This window comes from Narcine bancroftii, chromosome 4 (genome assembly GCF_036971445.1).
Source record: "Narcine bancroftii isolate sNarBan1 chromosome 4, sNarBan1.hap1, whole genome shotgun sequence".
NCBI classification, from domain to species: domain Eukaryota; kingdom Metazoa; phylum Chordata; class Chondrichthyes; order Torpediniformes; family Narcinidae; genus Narcine; species Narcine bancroftii.
In genome coordinates, this window is record NC_091472.1 from 6,003,924 (window position 1) to 6,021,010 (window position 17,087).

A 17,087-nucleotide genomic window follows, 5' to 3' on the forward strand; every position below is an offset into this window, starting at 1 on the left:
TGCACTAGCCACATGTGCAGAGGTTTAGTGTTAAGGATAGTTTGAAAGTTAAGACTATCTTTAGATATAAAATTAGTGTTTTAAAATTAAACACTGTCTAGTTCATTGTCTATTAGTGCTCGTTACGCTTGGTTCGTAAAACCTGGGGAGGAGGAAATCTGCTTGTCCAAAACCTCCTTCGTTTCAAATCCATTCCTAGATCATCTTCAGCAATCTGAGGAAAAGGAGAACAGCCTCTTCCGTAATCCCACACGGAATCCTAATCCTTGGTACCTGGCACCTTGGGGGGAAGTGTGCACACACACATGTGGGTCAAACAGAGACAGGTGAGGTGAAGAGAGAGGAAATTTTGTTTTGCATTCAACTTGGTCCTGTGCCAAGGAAAGATCCTTTTGGCTGGACTTAGCAAACTTTCAGGAACAAGTTACAGGTGTTGTATTTCCACAAAACCAAGATTTATTTTTATTAGGAAATATTGAAGGAACAAGCTCTAACCTAAAACTGTCAATATATCAATTAGAATTTGTTAATGTTACATTAGCAGAAGTAAGAAATGTATTGCAGTTACTTGGAAATCAGATACGCATTTGAGTATGGCAAGATGGAATGTAGAAATTCCTTTAGAAAAAATTATATATAATTTAAGAAATCAATATTTTGTGGGTTTTTTTTACAAATTTTCTGGGTGTATTCCCAAATATAAGGTTTAAATTTATAAAGTTGTGATTCCTGTGCCTCTAGACCTGTAAGAATCTCCTCTGGAATGTATGAAAAGATTTTGTTTAAATATGTATGTTGGATGATATTCCTCTGTGCAATCCTGAGTTTCTTTTTTTCCTACCTTTTAGGTAACTGTGATGAACCGCTGTACACCTGATTACCTGGCTCTGCCCCGTCCTGTAACTTTAGCTGTGACCTCTCTCTCTTTGACCTCGTATAAAGCCTCTAACACCCTGACCCCTCTCTGTGGTGATACAACCACTACACTGGCCGCACACCCACCGGCCTACCGCAGGGGACAACCACTGTACCTCCAGGTAGGCAACCTGGGAACCTGGCCCCACCTGCCTGCTGTCAATCACCAACCTGTATAAAGACTCGTGTTAGCCCTTTTGGTAGTCAGTCGAGCATGTGGAGCCAGGAAGGTACAGAGACCTTGTGTGTGTACATGTTTAAGCCGATAAAAGACTATTATACAGTCTACAAACTTTGCGTCTGAATTCTTTGCACACCGGGGCTCACACTCCCTAGAAAGCCAGAATCACAGCACAGGATAAGGTCCCTGTCCATGGTGAATACCAGCCTGTAGATCAGTATCTCTGTCTTAGCCTCTCGGGGCATTTACTGCACGTCAATTTTGTTCACCATGGACAGGGACCTCATCCTGTGTCGTGACCCGGGCTTTCTGGGGAAGGGTCGAGGTGTTAGGGGCTTTATTCAAGGTCAAAGAGGGAGGGGCTACAAGTATGGTTACCAAACGTGGCAGAGCCAGGTGATCAGGAGCTCAGCAGTTCACCACATATCTATATTTTATTTTCATATTAACTACTCTGAAGGTGGGAGAGGGAGGTTTGGAGGAGATTATTATAGCATCATATATAGATTGTATTTCTATTTTAAATTGTAGTAATATATTGAATTTGACTGTATGAAGAAAATTTAAAATAGAATATTCAAAAAAGAAACAGACAGGTCCATCACTAGGCCTTTTCAAACTGCCGTGTAAAATGGGGAAATTTGCCCAGTTAGTACCCAAGTTAGAAAGGGTCCAACCCAGTCATCCAGCCGGGTCCCTGACCTACCTCAGAGGTAGTCAGGGAGCCCAGTTAAACTTACCTAGGTCACATCCACAGGCGATTCGAATAGGAAAATGGCCGACCTGCCTATTCCGGAGACATCAGCGCTTGCATGCATGCGTCACCGGGCAGCCAGCACCCGAACATCTGGCGGTATTTCTGGTGAGTGCGTGACGCGTTACTGCGGTGGGGGGGGCAGGATCCCCCTTAAAATCACCAGGTTCGCGATTTAATGGGTTGATCCCCCTGCTATTTGAAAGGTCCTTCCAGTGCCTTTGCTCCAGTAATCTCACCCGGGGTCCCAGGAGGGCTTCCCAGGGGCTGTGGTTTAAAAAGAGAGTGCAGACTCCAGTGCCCCACTAAAGACGTCCAAGTGAGATGTTGACTCAAGAAGGTAGTCAAAATCGTAAAGGACCCCCAGTGCCCTGGTCACAAAACTCCTCTCACTGCTCTCTTTGGCCTGAAGTCCAGGACCTTTGGGTTCAAGATCAGTTGCTTTCCAACAACTATCAGGCTCTTGAACCTCCCCTTGTTAGACTAATCAGGGACTGGTCGGATGCCACAAAGGTCTGTCTGCACTTGGATAACTGATTTTTTTTAACTTCTATTTTTGTATTTATGGTCTCTTTTTAAAAAAAATCAAAAATAGGGAGAAGGCTCCCCGTCTATTGATAAGAAGAAGCATAGGACACAACCCTACTGGGAAGCTGACCGGTCCAGCGACAGACTCAGTAGCTGAGGGACCCCCCCCCCTCCCTAACAGGTTGCGGGCGACTTGCAGTCGGGGGACCTGCATGGGCTGCTGGAGACTGGCTCGTGGGAACCAAGTATTCGAGAGGGCATTGAGGGCAAGAGGGGCTCCCGAAGAACCTCGGGTGCGGAAGTGTCGGATCTGGAGCTCGGTTTGCCGATGGATCGAGCAGGAGTTTGTGCTGTTGGAGACAGAAGGCCCCTTTTCCACAGGCACCTTGTCCCAGGAATTCACAGAGAATTAAATAGGTATGGGTCCAGTGGAAAGCAATCAGCACGCCAGCGTCAAATGACGTCAAATCACTCCCAGGGATTGACAGCCTCTACCCCCTAATCATATCCCAGCTTGCCAATTAAATCAGTGGAAAATTCACCCATTTCTGATAGAAGGTAGACACTCCGGAAACAGCACAAACTGCTTCCTATCCCAGGACACTGCACGGCCAATTAGCTGGGATGCCAGTGGAAAAAGGGCTAGAGGCAACAGGAGAACTGGAGGTGAATCCACGAACACTCAGTGACTCTGTAGAGCAGTGGTTCTCAACCTTATTCTTTCCACTCACATCCCACTTTAAGTCATCCCTAGGCCATTGGTGCTCTGTGATTAGTAAGGGATTGTTTAAGGTAGATGTGGGTGGGAAGGGAAAGTTGAAAATCACTGCTCTAGACCCAATGGTTACAGAAATATTTTGCTTGAGAAAAATGGTCATTGGCCCATTTCCTTTGGAGTTCTGAAACCGTGCACATAACGAGTCACTGAGGGACGATTAAAACCTTTTTCTTTCCACCCCCTTCATTAACTTTGACATTCTGGTTCCTCTCTCCCTCTAAATCTAGGTGTTCTTTTACCCTAATCTCTGCTCTCTCATTCAGATCCCTACCCCCCGCCATACTAGTTTAAACCCTCCCCAAAAGCTCTAGTGAACCTGTCCACCAGGATAATGGTCTCCCTCCAGTTGAAGTGCAGCCCGTCCCTTTTGTGCAGGTCAGACCTTCCCCAGAAGAGATCCCAATGATCCCCAAATCTGAAGCCCTGCCCCCTGCACCAACTCTTCAGCCACGCATTCATTCGGCACAACTTCCTATTCCTACCCTTTCTAGCACATGGCATGGGCAGCAATCCCAAGATTACCACCCTTGAGGTCCTGCTTTTTAACTTTCCTAACTCCATATATTCTTTTTTTGGGACCTCATCCCCACTTCTAGCTATATGTCATTGTTCCCCACTTTGATCACGGCATCTGACTGCTCGCCCTCCCCCTACAGAATACTGTGTATTCGATCAGAAACATCCCTGTCCCTGGCATCTGGGAAGCAACATACCATCCGGGAACCCCAATCTCATCCAGCAAACCTCCTATCTGCTCCCTGAACCAGCGAGTTCCCAATGACAAGAGCTCTCCCCTTCCCCCAACCCCCCCACCCCCCCCCCCCATTTCCCTTCTGAGCCTCTTCATCTAGGTCATTTTAAAAAATCACAAAGAGCAGAGGTCCCAGAACAGATCCTGGAGGCCCCTCCACTAGCCGCCGACCTCCAGGCAGAATACTTTACTTCCACTTCTACTCTCTGGTTGAGAGTGGGGTCAGGAGAGTGCGGGCAATGGGACAATGTTTCCACTGCTAGAATGGTTGGGGACTAGAGGTTGCTAGCATAGGGTAATGGGGCGGAGTGTTGTGGGGGTCATGTGGAAATATGTTTCTTTACACATTGCGTGGCTGAAATCTGGGATGCGCTAGCTGCAGATTGGGTGGAGGCAGATTCCATTGTGGCCTTCGAGGGAATTGGATGACTATGTGAAGGAAAATGCTCAGGACTGTGGAGAAAGCTCCAAGCAAGAGTGGAACCAGTGAGTTGTTCTGTTAGATCACTGCTGTGAACACAGCGGGCTAAATGGTCTCCTTCTGTCATCTTCAAGCGATTAACACTCCTTTATTCCCATTCCAAGACGTGCTTCCTAAGCTGACGATAAAAGTCGACTACCCTTTCTTAAACAGTGGGAAAAAAAGTTGAATGAATTTTGTTCAGGGGCGAATTGAGCTGGAGGATCTCGGTGAGTCAAGCAGGCATCAGAGGGAGGAACAAGAACAGCTGAAGTTTTGGGCCGGAACCCGTCATCAGCAGACAGAAGGCAGAAGACAGGAAGACATCGGAGCAGAAATAGGCCATTCAGCCCATCGAGTCTTCCTGGCAATTTAACCATGAGCTGATCCATTTACCCACTCCGCACCACTGCCCGGCCTTCTCCCCATGACCATTGATGTCTTGGCTAATCAAAAGCCTGTCAATCTTTATTTTTGGTTGCAAATTTTATTTATTAATCAAAATAAATCCTACATTAAGAATACATGTAAATACATAATATTTTATCCCATCTAATCCCCCACCCCCGCCACTAACACACCCACCCCTCCCAACACCCTTCTAAACTACTCCAATAAAAAAAAAGGAAAAATAGAAGAGGAGATCAACTTACATAACAACCTTCAATTGTTGCCATGGTTTGGTGCAACCCCAATTGTGGGGGGAAAAAACTATTACAAATCCAAACCCATATATCTTGTATACGGGCTCCAAACTTTAACAAAGAAAGGATAATTATTAAGTAAATTATGTTATTTTTTCCAGTGGGATACAGGACCTCATTTCCGAATGCCACCGTTGAATACTCAAATCAGTCTCATTTTTCCAAGTAATTGCCAAACATTTTCTAGCCACAGCTAATGCCAATCTCAGAAAAGCAATTTGAGACTTATCTAATTTTAATTCTAAACTCAATTCCTTAATATAATCTGATAAAGGATCAAGTGAAATTTTAAATTTAAATAAAACTTCTAAAAGTTCCTTAATTCTATTCTAAAAAGGTTTCACTGTTTCGCACGACCAAGAATTCAATAAAAAGCCAACTTGCTTAAGGCACCTAAAACATAAATCAGAAGAAATAAACTTATATTTCCTTAACTTCTCAGGAGTTAAATATAACTGGTGAATAAAGTTATAATGAACCGATCCGCACCTTACATTTAATAGTTTAGTCAGACTATCTCCACATATAGTCATCTAATCATCCTGAGAAACAGATATGGATAAATCTTCCCATTTTAATTCAGATTTATGAATTTCTGGCTGAGACATTTCATTCTGTAATAAAGCATACATCTCAGATATAAATCCTCTCTTACCCCCTTCAGTAAGTAAACTTTCAAATTTAGACCATCTAGGCAACTGTAATGTTCGCCCAAAATGATCCAACAATAAGTCAATCTCTGCCTTAAATACACCCAATGACCTGGCCTCCACAGCTGCCTGTGGCAACAAATTCTCTAGATTTATAACCCCCTGGCTGAAGATATACCTTGGCATCTCTGTTCTCAGTGGATGCCCTTCAGTCCTGAAGGTGCAGCCCTCTTGTCCTTGACTCTCCCACCATGGGTAACAACCTTTCAACCTCCACTCGGTCCACACCTTTCAACATTCGAGTGCAGAGAGGTGGTGGTCGGTTTAATGAGGACAGGATGGGAGGGGTTAGACAGGGTCCAGAGGGGGATTGGTGAACCAGGGAGGAGTGAAGGACGACGGACAGGGACTGTAGATGGCAGGGGTCAGACAAAGAGAGGGAGGGCCAAGAGAAGCACAGGGGTAAGATAACTGATGCAGGATAGGGTGGGTGAGGGAGAATGCATCATTTACCTGAGACAACAATGGCCAATACTAGAGGACATCTGGTTAAGGTGAGTGGTGGAAAGTTTGGGGGGATGGGGTGAAACACGATGTCAGAGGCAAATTTTCACAGAGTGGTGGGTGACTGAAATGCATTGCCGGGAATGATAGTGGAGGCTGGTACAATTGGGACCTTTAAAATAAAAAAAACCCCACAATATTAGAGAATCTCAGCTGGACAAAGAGTGTAATCTATGTGATAGTAACATCACCCTCCTATTTCTGCTAACTTCCCCTTCATTCTCCCTCCCCTCATCTACTTTCCCTCAGCTCTCCACCCCCTTCTCTTGCTGCACATTGAGCCATCCCTCCTTCCCCTGCTCGCTGCTCTGCCCTCCCTCCTACCTTTGGGACTGTGCTCCATAGAGAGAACAACACAGCACAGGCCCTTCAGCCCTCAACATTGTGCCAGCCCATATATTCCTTTCAAATTACTGAACTCTCCCAACACTATAACCCTCTATTTTTACACAGAGCGTTGTGGGAAGGGTTACATTGTAATTGAGTTGGCTTATGTAGGTCAGCAGAACAGAGTAGGCCAAAGAACCTGCACTGTGCTCGAAAAGGCTGGAAAGATGAAGGGCTCAGGCCCGAAATGTCGACTGCCCCTTTCCAACCATAGAGGCTACCTGGCCTATTTAGATCCCCCATTGTTTTCCAGGCTCCTGGTTTCCCTCCATCCTCTGCTCGACTGTTCGATGAGATGTCAAGACAAATGCTGCCAACCCTCCAGACCTCTCCCATCCATGTATCTATCTAATCTATTATTAAAACTCAAGATCGAACTCACATTCACATCAGATGGCAGCTCATTCCACACTCCCCCTACTCTCTGAGTGAAGAACTTTCCCCTAATGTTCCCCGTGAACCTTTCCCACTTCAGCTTAAAACTATGACCTCTCGTATTTATCTCCCCCAATCTAAATGTCCTTACCTCTCATAATCTTGTAAACCTTGATCAAATCTCCCCTCATTCTTCTTTGCTCCAAGGAATAAAGTCCAACCTGTTTAATCTTTTCCTGTAACTCAACTCCTGAAGACCCGGAAACATCCTCGTAAATCTTCTTTGCCCTTTTTCAATCTCACTGATATCCTTCCTGTAGGTGGGCAACCAAATCTGCACACAGTATTCCAAATTTGGCTTCACCAATGTTTTAAACAACTTCAACATAACATTCCAACTCCTATTCTTGATACTTTAATTTATAAAGGCTAAGAAAGCAAAAGCTCTCTTTACAACCCTGTCCACCTGCAACAAACACCACCTTCAGGGAACAACGTATCTGTATTTCCAGGTCTCTTTGCTCCTCCACATTCCTCAGTGCCCTACCATTTACAGTGTATGTCCCACCTTGGTTTGCCCTTCCAACATGCATCACCTCACACTTCTCTGCACTAAAATCTATTTGGAATTTTTTAGCCCCTTCTCCCATTTGGTCCAGATCCCTCTGCAAGCTTTGAAAATCTTCCTCACTGTCCACGACGCCTCCTATCTTCATGTCATCTGCAAACTTGCTGATCCAATTGACCACATTATCATCCAGATCATCGATGTAGACAACAAACAACAATGGTCTCAACATAGATCCCAGAGGCCCACCACTCATCACAGCCCTCCAGTCTGAGAAGCAACCATCTACTACAACTCTCTGTTTTCTCCCAAACAGCCAATTTCTAATCCAGTTTACAACCTTTACGTGGATACCTAGTGTCTTAAACTTTTGAACTAACGTCCCATTATCAAAGGCCTTACTCAAGTCCATGTAGACAACATCAACAGCCTTTCCTTCATCTACCTTCTTGGTAACTTCCTCAAAAAGCTCTACAAGATTTGTTAAACATGAACTACCATGCACAAAGCCACGCTGACTGTCCTTAATCAAACCATGGCTGTCCAAATACCTAGATATTCTATTTCTCAGAACTTCTTCCAATAATTTACCTATTACTAAATTCAGGTTCACTGACCTGTAATTACTTGGTTTATTTTTGGAGCCTTTTTAAACAGCGGGACAACATGAGCTACCCTCCAATACTCTGGCCCCACACCCGTGGTTGAAGACATTTTGAATATATCTGCCAGGGCCCCTGAAATTTCTACAAAAGACTCCCTCAAGGTCCGAGTGAATATCATGTCAGGCCCAGGGGATTTATCTACCTTTATTCGCTGTAAGGCAGCAAACATCTACACCTCTTTAATCTCCATCTGTTCCATGATGGTTTCTGCTTGTTTCCCATCTTTCCTTGTACACGATGCCAGTTTCCTGAGTAAAGACCAATGCAAAAAAACTTGATGTTACTCTACCTGGAAAATGGCCATGCCTCGACCTTGGGCTTGGACTGTCACCGACAGAGGCTGCTCAATCCCGAGCTGTGCATTGAAAGAAAAGAACCACAGTAAAGAGAGTGTATTTTAACCTGCAGCTAACTCAGAGTCATCAACTGGAGAACTGCCTGCAGAGGAGGGCACAGTTAGCAATCACACTGCCTCACTGCTCTGACAACCGGGTCAAGGTTAGCCCCTTGTCCCGGAGGGTTTTAGCCAGAGTGCTCAGTCTTCTTCCCTTAACGTTGTGCGGGTACAGAAGCTATTTGATTTCATTTTAATTCAGAGAAACGTCACGGTAACAGGCCCTTCCGGTCCACGAGATGGTGCCACCCAAATACTTCACTGCAACCAAATAACCTGAAAATCCCATGTATCTTTGCCACGTGGGAGAAAACTGGAACACTCAGAGGAAACCCACTCAGACACAGTGAGACCGTGCAATCTTCTTACAGACAGCACCAGATTCGAATCTTGGTGGCTGGCGCTGTAATAGCATTGCCCTAACCGCTGCGCTAATCACGCTGTAAATTGTTAGAACAATGGAATGCTACAGTAAAAAAATTTGGCCCTACTAGATAGCGCTGAGCTATCACCCTGCCTAGTCCCACTGACCTGCACCTGGACTATTTCCCTCCGCCCCCTCCCATCCATGTGCCTGTCCAAAATCTTCTGAAATGTTCAAATTGAGTCCGCATTCACCCCTTCAGCTGGCAGCGCGTTCCACACTCCCACCGCTCTCTGTGTGAAGAAGTCCCTCTCTCATGATCCCCCGAAACGTCTCCCCTTCCACCTTTAAGCCATGTCCTCTGGTTCGTATCTGACCCAACTTTAGTGGAAAAAGCCGATCTACATTTACTCTGTCTGTCCCCCTCATAATTTTAAATATCAAATCTCCCTTCATTCTTCTACGCTCCAGGGAATAAAATCCTAACCTGCTTAATCTTTCCCTGTATCTCAGTTCCTCAAGTCCCGGCAACATCCTAGTAAATCTTCTCTGCACTCTTTCTATCTTTCCTGCAGTTAGGTGACCAAAATGGCACCAAATTTTGATTCATCCACATCAGGGTCAATGGCAAAAGAGGGCATCAGGATCGGGGCCAAAGGGGGGCATAAAAGCCAATGCCAAAGGGGGGGCATCAGGGTCGGTGCCAAGGGGGGCATCTGTGGACATTTCCCCTCCCCCCAGGCGAGGTGCTATGCCCTCCAATACGGTCATGGCCATCAATTGCCAGACCCAACCCCCACCCCCTCACTAGCATCTAATGACTCTTGGCCCATAAAAGCAGAGCAGTCTCTGCACCTACATCAGAGGGTCGGATGGTGGTAACAGCACCTAACCACCCCCCCCCCCATTGCTGTGCGAGTTTATGAGCTTTGCATCTTGCCCCCCTCTAACAATCGCCCTGGAGCTGACGCTGACTCAATCAAATGGAGGTGAGTGACTGAATGTGGGACAATTTTTTTTGGAACGAGGGAAATGGAATTTGAGCTTACATGTTTAACGCAAATGGAAACCCAGCAGTTCCGCCACTGCCCTCAGGGAAACGCGAAAGACTGCAGACGCTGTGATTGTAGAAAAAAAACCCAGAATAGCTGGAGGATCTCAGCCAGTTTTTTAGCATCCATAAATGACAAAGATATATTGCCGACGTTTCGGGCCTGAGCCCTTCTTCATGAGGAAAAATACAGGCAGGTGCCTGAATTAAAAGAAAAGGCAGGGGGAGGAGCACATGGAGAGGAGGGCAGGAGAAAGATGAGTATTGATAGGGGTGGGCGAGGGTTTTGGCTCGGCGAAAGCAGAGCTGGGGGAAAGGAGACAAAGGGAAAAGGGAAGAAAGACAGAGAGAGAGGAAAGGAGACAGAGGGACAGATTGGGGAGAGGGGTGGGGGCTAAATGGAAACTGGAGATCGATGTCAATGCCATCTTGTTGGAAGGTGCTTGGATGGAATATCAGGTGTTGTTCCGTGTCCAGCCACCTTCCAATGCCCTGATGCTCCAGATTCCCAGTGTGGTGAGACACGATTCAAATGCCGTCTACAAGTTTGCCGATGACACCATGCTTGTCGGCAGAACCACAGACACCAATGAGGAAGCGTACAGGAGAGAGATAGACCAGCCAGTTGAAAAGGTAAAGGTTCCAATTCTGTCACGTAATACTACATTTAGAATGTAACATAGATGAAATTCTTTAACTTGGTCTGCCATAAGGAAGACAGAGAGTCACCACTTTGTCCAGCGACGCTCACAGAAACAAGGCCCCAGAGAGTATTGAACTTGTGACCCCCGGTTTATAAGGAAGCACTACGTGAAGCCACAACAACAAACTTGCACTCAACCAAGGAGGCGCTTGTGGACTTCAGGAGTGGGAAATCTAGCTGTCAACATCTCTGAGGATCTGTCCTTGAGCCTCTTTGTCAATACAATCATGAAGGTGGCTGGCCAGTGGCTATACTCCATGAGGAGTTTGAGGAGATTCGGTAGGTCACTAAAGACTCTTGAAAATTTCTGCAGGTGTACCGTGGAGAGCATTCTGACTGGTTGCATGGCTGTCTACAGGAAAAGGAGAGTCATTAACTTGGTCAGTACCATCTTTTCACTCCATCAAGATATCTACAGGAGGGGGTGTCTCAAGAAAGCAGCCTCTAACCTCAAGGGCCCTCACCACCCAGGCTCTGGAAGTATAGTTCATATCTCAGCGCTTAAGCTTTTAGAATTAGAAGGCAGCGTATCATTTATAAAATGGCCAAACTCATTATGCCAACTCTGCAGAAGAGGTTATAGACCTTGCTAAGACAAAGAAAAGAGATGGCTTGCATAAACATCATTAAAATGGTATCCTTTAAGGTAAAGTTGATTATTTACCAGACAAAAATGCATACTATTCTCTGTGTAAGATAGACAGCAGAAAACAGGTTTTTGAGGCTGTTCAAGCTGGGAATATGGATTTTTTAAATGTTAAAATGATGTAATGCAAAGCTGGGGGTCACTTCTACCCCTTACCCATTTGAAATTGTATAAATATAGAATTAAATCTCTGTATCTTTGGAGTGAGCTAAAGGTTTCAGACAGGTGTCAAAAATTGACTTCTGCTGGTTAGTCTTACTCACTCCCCGTATACTGATTGACTGTTACTGAAATAAAGACCTGATATTATAAACCAGTGGTTCTCAACCTTTATCTTTCCACTCACATCCCACTTTAAGTATCCCTTCTGCCCTCGGTGCTCTGTGATCGGTAAGGGATTGCTTAAGGTGGGATGTGGAAGAAAAAGGTTGAAAACCACTGTTTTAATCGTCCCTCATTGACTCGTTAACTCCATAGGAAATGGGCCCATGACAGTTTTTCTCAAGCAAAAATTTCAGTCACAATTGGGTCCAGAACAGTGGTTCTCAACCTTCCCTTCCCCCTCACATTCCACCTTAAGCAATCCCTTACTGATCACAGAGCACCAATGGCCTAGGGATTACTTAAATTGGGATGTGAGGGGAAAGGAAAAGGTTGAGAACCGTTGCTTTAAAGTGCTATTTTGCCTTGTGTTCTATTCTGTTGTCTGATTTCATTTCAGTGTGGGCTAAATACACTTTGGCGTAGTCGGCAGGCAGCTATATTTCTTGTTTACTATTTGCCATATTTCTTTCTATTTAATACTGCCTTGACTGTTAGATAAGATTTTGTTTTACTGCTTTTACTACCAGTTTAAAATTCTGTGAAGGGGAATAATTCCCTGCTGTGGTCTGCCTGAGGCACTGTGGTGCATTGTTAGCCAGAATCAGACACACATGAGGTAAAGACTGTACAACAGGCTTTAATTCACAAAGACTTCCACAGAGCCAGGCTGGCTGTGGCTGCAGCAACTCTGAGTGAGACTTTGGAGGCCAGCGCAGGCTTATATCCTGGAGGATGTTTGACACCCGACCGGATGGGGCTTAATCCATTCAGGTCGACTGATTGACAGCCGGCCAGGTGTAGTCCTGTCCCCCTTACACTCCTGCAGGTACAGAGGTTGCCCCCTGCAGTAGGCCGGTGGTGGACCACCACAGGCACCGAGTTCCGATAATGAGCCTTCCTTTGTAGTCAAGATAAATGAAGAATTGTACAAGGAATTGGTTCCACTGCTTCCATTAACCCCAGGCAGCAGGAAGAGTGGAATGTGGGAATGAAACATTGAAAAAAAAACACAAAGCTGACAAAATTGACTGAGGAAACAGTGCTACCCCTAGCATTGTTTAACATGTAGGCGATAGCAGGCTAAGTCAGGGCTATCTGCTGCAGGGAGGGTCCACGGGCAGCCAATACGGACACCTTGGGGAGCAAAGCCTGCATGGCCAGGAGGGATGGATTTATTATCATGAACAAATATTTGAGTAACCTAACATTTATTTTGAGAGATGCATTCACAGGTACAACAAGCACACGTAAAGGAGGGTGATTCAACAGATCGAAATGGCGAATATCCTAACGTCAAACCTGAAAATCACGTTCTGGTAAAGGATTGGGATCGGAAGAAATTGGGAACTCGCTGGAAAGGGCCATTCCAGGCCCCGGTACTAACATTGCCTGCAGTAAAGCTGGAAGAAGAGTCTCACTAGATTCACTACACAGACCTAAGGAAAAAGGCCCATCTGGAATACAGGAACTTCATTGTTATTGCCTCTTGTCGCCTTGATATTCGAACTGAATAATGGAGTCGTGACTGAAAAGAGAAATTTGGGGCAGAAGCATAAAAACTTTTTAAATGTTTCTTACTTGTATGTTGATAAGATGGATGTTAATAGCTGTTGAATCTATTCCCTATTCTAACCAACTCAACGGGAGGTATCCCCTCAGACCCACCCCTAACCTATATAGAAAGTGATAGAATGGATTTTGGAACAGATAAGGGGAAGTAAGGATATAAACATGTGGAGGACAGTAGGGCCTAACGACGTCTTTCGATTATTGGTTAAAGAAAGGATATGTATTTATTTTTAATGGGACTTTTACGTCCGCCATTACAGGAAGTAGTCTCCCCGCCTTGTTTGCCATGGGGTCATTAGGACCTTGAGGAGTCCCGTGCCCTGTGAACGTTCAAGCCAGAAGACGGATCATGGCCCGAGGAGTGACAAAGGAATTCTGTGCGGACCATCAGAGTCCAAAAACCCCAGGGTCCGTCATTAGATGGGGAGTGCTCAGCTACGTATCCAATGGCTACGAAGTATCGCAACAGTCTGTGGTTTGACAGCGTTGGGCAATGAGACAATGGCAGGGTTGGAGGCTGCTCGTTGAGCTGGTGGAATTGAAACTTTTCGAACAACAAACCTGAAATGCAGTGGATTACCAGTTAGCTACCCAGGGTAGTGAATGTGCCATTGTCAGAGATAAGTGCATCACTAAGGTCAAAGGTGAATCCTTTAATATCTCCAAAGCAATACTGGATATCCATGATAAGTTAAAACAGTTTTAGACAGGATCTCATGGGACAGAAGGGTAGTTTGCTTGGCTAAAGTAGATATTCGGAGGATCATGGAGCGGCGGGTGGTCATAGATCTTAAATATAATTGTGATACTAGCCACAGTATTGGTTGACTTCTGTGCTACTGTTACGTGCACGAAGGTTTACTGTACAGCCATACTGGCACGGGTATCTCCCACTCAATGTAAATTAGCATCAAATGATAAAAAGGAGGGAGTGTGGAAGTATAGATTAAATCTTTTGCTGTTAGATTTAGAAGGCATTTTATAATTATAAAATGGCTGAACTCATTTTGCAAACTCTGAAGAAAAGAGATTGGAGGCCTCACTAAGACAGAGATGAGAGATGGCTGGCATAAACATCATTAAAATTGAAATAAAGCTGGCAAAAACATCATTAAAATTGTATCCTTCAAGGTAATGTTGATTATTTACCAGACAAAAACGCATACCATTCTTCTGTATAAGATAAACATCAGAAAACAGGTATTTGAGGCTGTTCAAACTGAGAACATTTTTTTAAATGATAAATTGATGTAATGCAAAGATCGGGGTCACATCTACACCTTTCCCATTTGAATTTGTATAAATATAGAATGAAATCTCGGTATCTTTCGAGTGAGAGCTAAAGTTCTTCAGACAAGTGTCAGAAATTAACCTCTGCTGGTTAGTCTTTACTCACTTCCCATATACGAATTGATTATAACTGAAATAACGATCTGTATACTTCAAAGTGATATTTTGCTCTGTGCTCTATTCTGTCGTCTGATTTCCTTTCAGCGCAGGCTGACTTCCACAAGTCCACTGGTAGGTGAGACCAGAGCTAGGGGACACGGCCAAAAGATTCAAGGGAGCAGATTTAAGACGGAGATGAGGAAAAACTGTTTTTCCAAGAGAGTTGTGAATCCATGGAATTCTTTGCCCAGGGAAGCAGTTGAGGCGACTTCAGTAAACCTATTTATGGTTCAGTGAGAAAAAAGGAGGCCAAGTTTTGAATATTGTGTGCAGTTCTGGTCTCCAAAATGGTGCCGAGAAGATTTACTAGAATGTTGCCCAGATTGCAGTATCTAGAATATGGAGAAAGATTATGGAGAAAGATTGAGTAGACTGGGTCTTTATTCACTGGAGCGTAGAAGGTTGAGGGGGGAATTTGATAGAGGTATTTTAAATTAAGAGGGGAGTAGATGTGAATAAGCTCTTCCCCTTGAGGGTAGGAGAGATTGGAACGAGGGGTCATAAGTTAAGGGTTAGGGGGGAAAACTTTAAAAATAACGTAAGAGGAAACTTCTTCACTCAGAGAGGGGTGGCTGAGTGGAATGACCTTCTGGAAGAGGTATTTGTCATTTAAGAGGAGGTTGGAAGAGTAAATGGATGTGAGGGGGTTGGAGGGTTATGGGCAGGGAGTAGGTAGGTGGAACTAGTGGAGTTTCATATAAGTCAGTGCCGACTAGAAGGGCCTGTTTCCCTACTGTAAATTGTTATATAGTTATAAAATCATCAGATTTCTGAATGGTCATTGAACCACAGACACTACCTCACGTTTTCTTATTTTCCACTAATTTGTTTAATTTTATCTGCACCTGTAAAACATTGAATTCCATGACAATAAATTCTGATTTTAATTCGACTCCAGATTCCTAGCAATTCCCACTGATACTTCAGCCAGCAGTAGGTTTATTTAAAAATACTGTGACTGTGGGGGTCTGCGCCCAAGATGGCAGCACCTCTGATCGGAGGCAGCCATGAGGGGTTGCAGACTACAGGAATGTGGAGGACTGGTGCAGGGTACCAGAAAATGGGGAGACCATCCCCCATTTGAGTGAGAAGCAGAGGAGATGGCCCATGGGGACGGTGACCTCGGCAGCAGACCAGAGAGGGGTTCTGCATTTGAAGAAACACGCAGGCAGTGGGCCGTCGGAGACTGCGGACAAGGGGTTCACACCAGGCTGCGGTCTGCTGGGGGCCGATTCAAAACTGGCTGAAGGGGGTGCCGAGTATCAGAACCGGGATGCGAGAGGGGGGCCGATGGCGCTGAAAGGTCCTGATGGTTTCGGAGATTCGGGTCTGGAGCTTGGGCTGCTGTTGGTTTGGACTGGACTCTGTAACTGCCGGAGCGCCGGAGGCGAATCCATGGACACGCGGTGACTCTGAGTGGATTCTCTCTGACTGTCTGAGGCGCTTCAGGCAATTTCTGCCAAGGGTGAATCTGTCTGCCTTATGACAGGCAAAAGCGAATTTGTTGTAATATAGCACTTTTTAAAATTACATGACAATAAATTGAATCTTGAGGTTCAAGCGTGAAGAACAAGATTCACCAGAACGTTACCAGGGCTTGAGATATAAAGAGATTCTGGACGGACTCGGACTTTTCTGCTCAGAGTGTGGAAGCCTTTGGGAGGCTGGTATAGGGGGTTTATAAAAATCATGAAGGGATAGATAGGGAAAATCTAACATGAGAGGAAATAGGCTTAACATCGGAGGGGAAATATTTAAAAAGGACAAAAGAAACATAAGAAATAGGAGCAGGAGTCGCCCATCCAGCCCATCGAGCCTTCTCCGGCATTCAATGTAATCACGGCTGATCTGGTGATGGGCTTATCTCCACCGACCTGCCTTTTCCCATATCCCTTAATTCCCCAACTGTGTAAAAATCTATCCATCCTTGTCTTAAATATACTTACTGAGTTCGCCTCCACTGCTTCAATGGACAGTGAATTCCACAGATTCCCCACCCTCTGGGAAAAGCAGTTCCTCCTCATCTCCGTTCTAAATCTACTCCCCTGAATCCTGAGGCGATGTCCCCCAGTTCTGGTCTCCTCCACCAATGGAAACAACTTACCTACCTCTATCTTATCTAATGCCCTTTTATGATTGTTTACGTTTCTATAAGATTTCCCTCTTTCTTCTAAATTCCAGTGAGTACAACCCTAGTAGACTCAATGTCTCCTCATAGGCTAAACCCGTCAACTAAGGAATCGACCTGGTAAACCTCTTCTGCACCGCCTCCAAAGCCAGGACATCCTTCCTCAAGGACGGAGACCA

The 17,087-nt window shown here is 45.1% G+C and overlaps 1 protein-coding gene across 1 annotated transcript in view; it reads right to left on the reverse strand.

Annotated features, from left to right (window-relative positions):
• cd109 (CD109 molecule) overlaps positions 1-17,087 on the reverse strand; it is a 490,209-nt gene that overhangs the window by 11,322 nt on the left and 461,800 nt on the right. Inside the window, exon 29 of the mRNA XM_069930693.1 lies at positions 8,570-8,635. Coding sequence (XP_069786794.1) covers positions 8,570-8,635 — 66 coding nt within the window. The remainder of the gene's footprint in view (positions 1-8,569; positions 8,636-17,087) is intronic.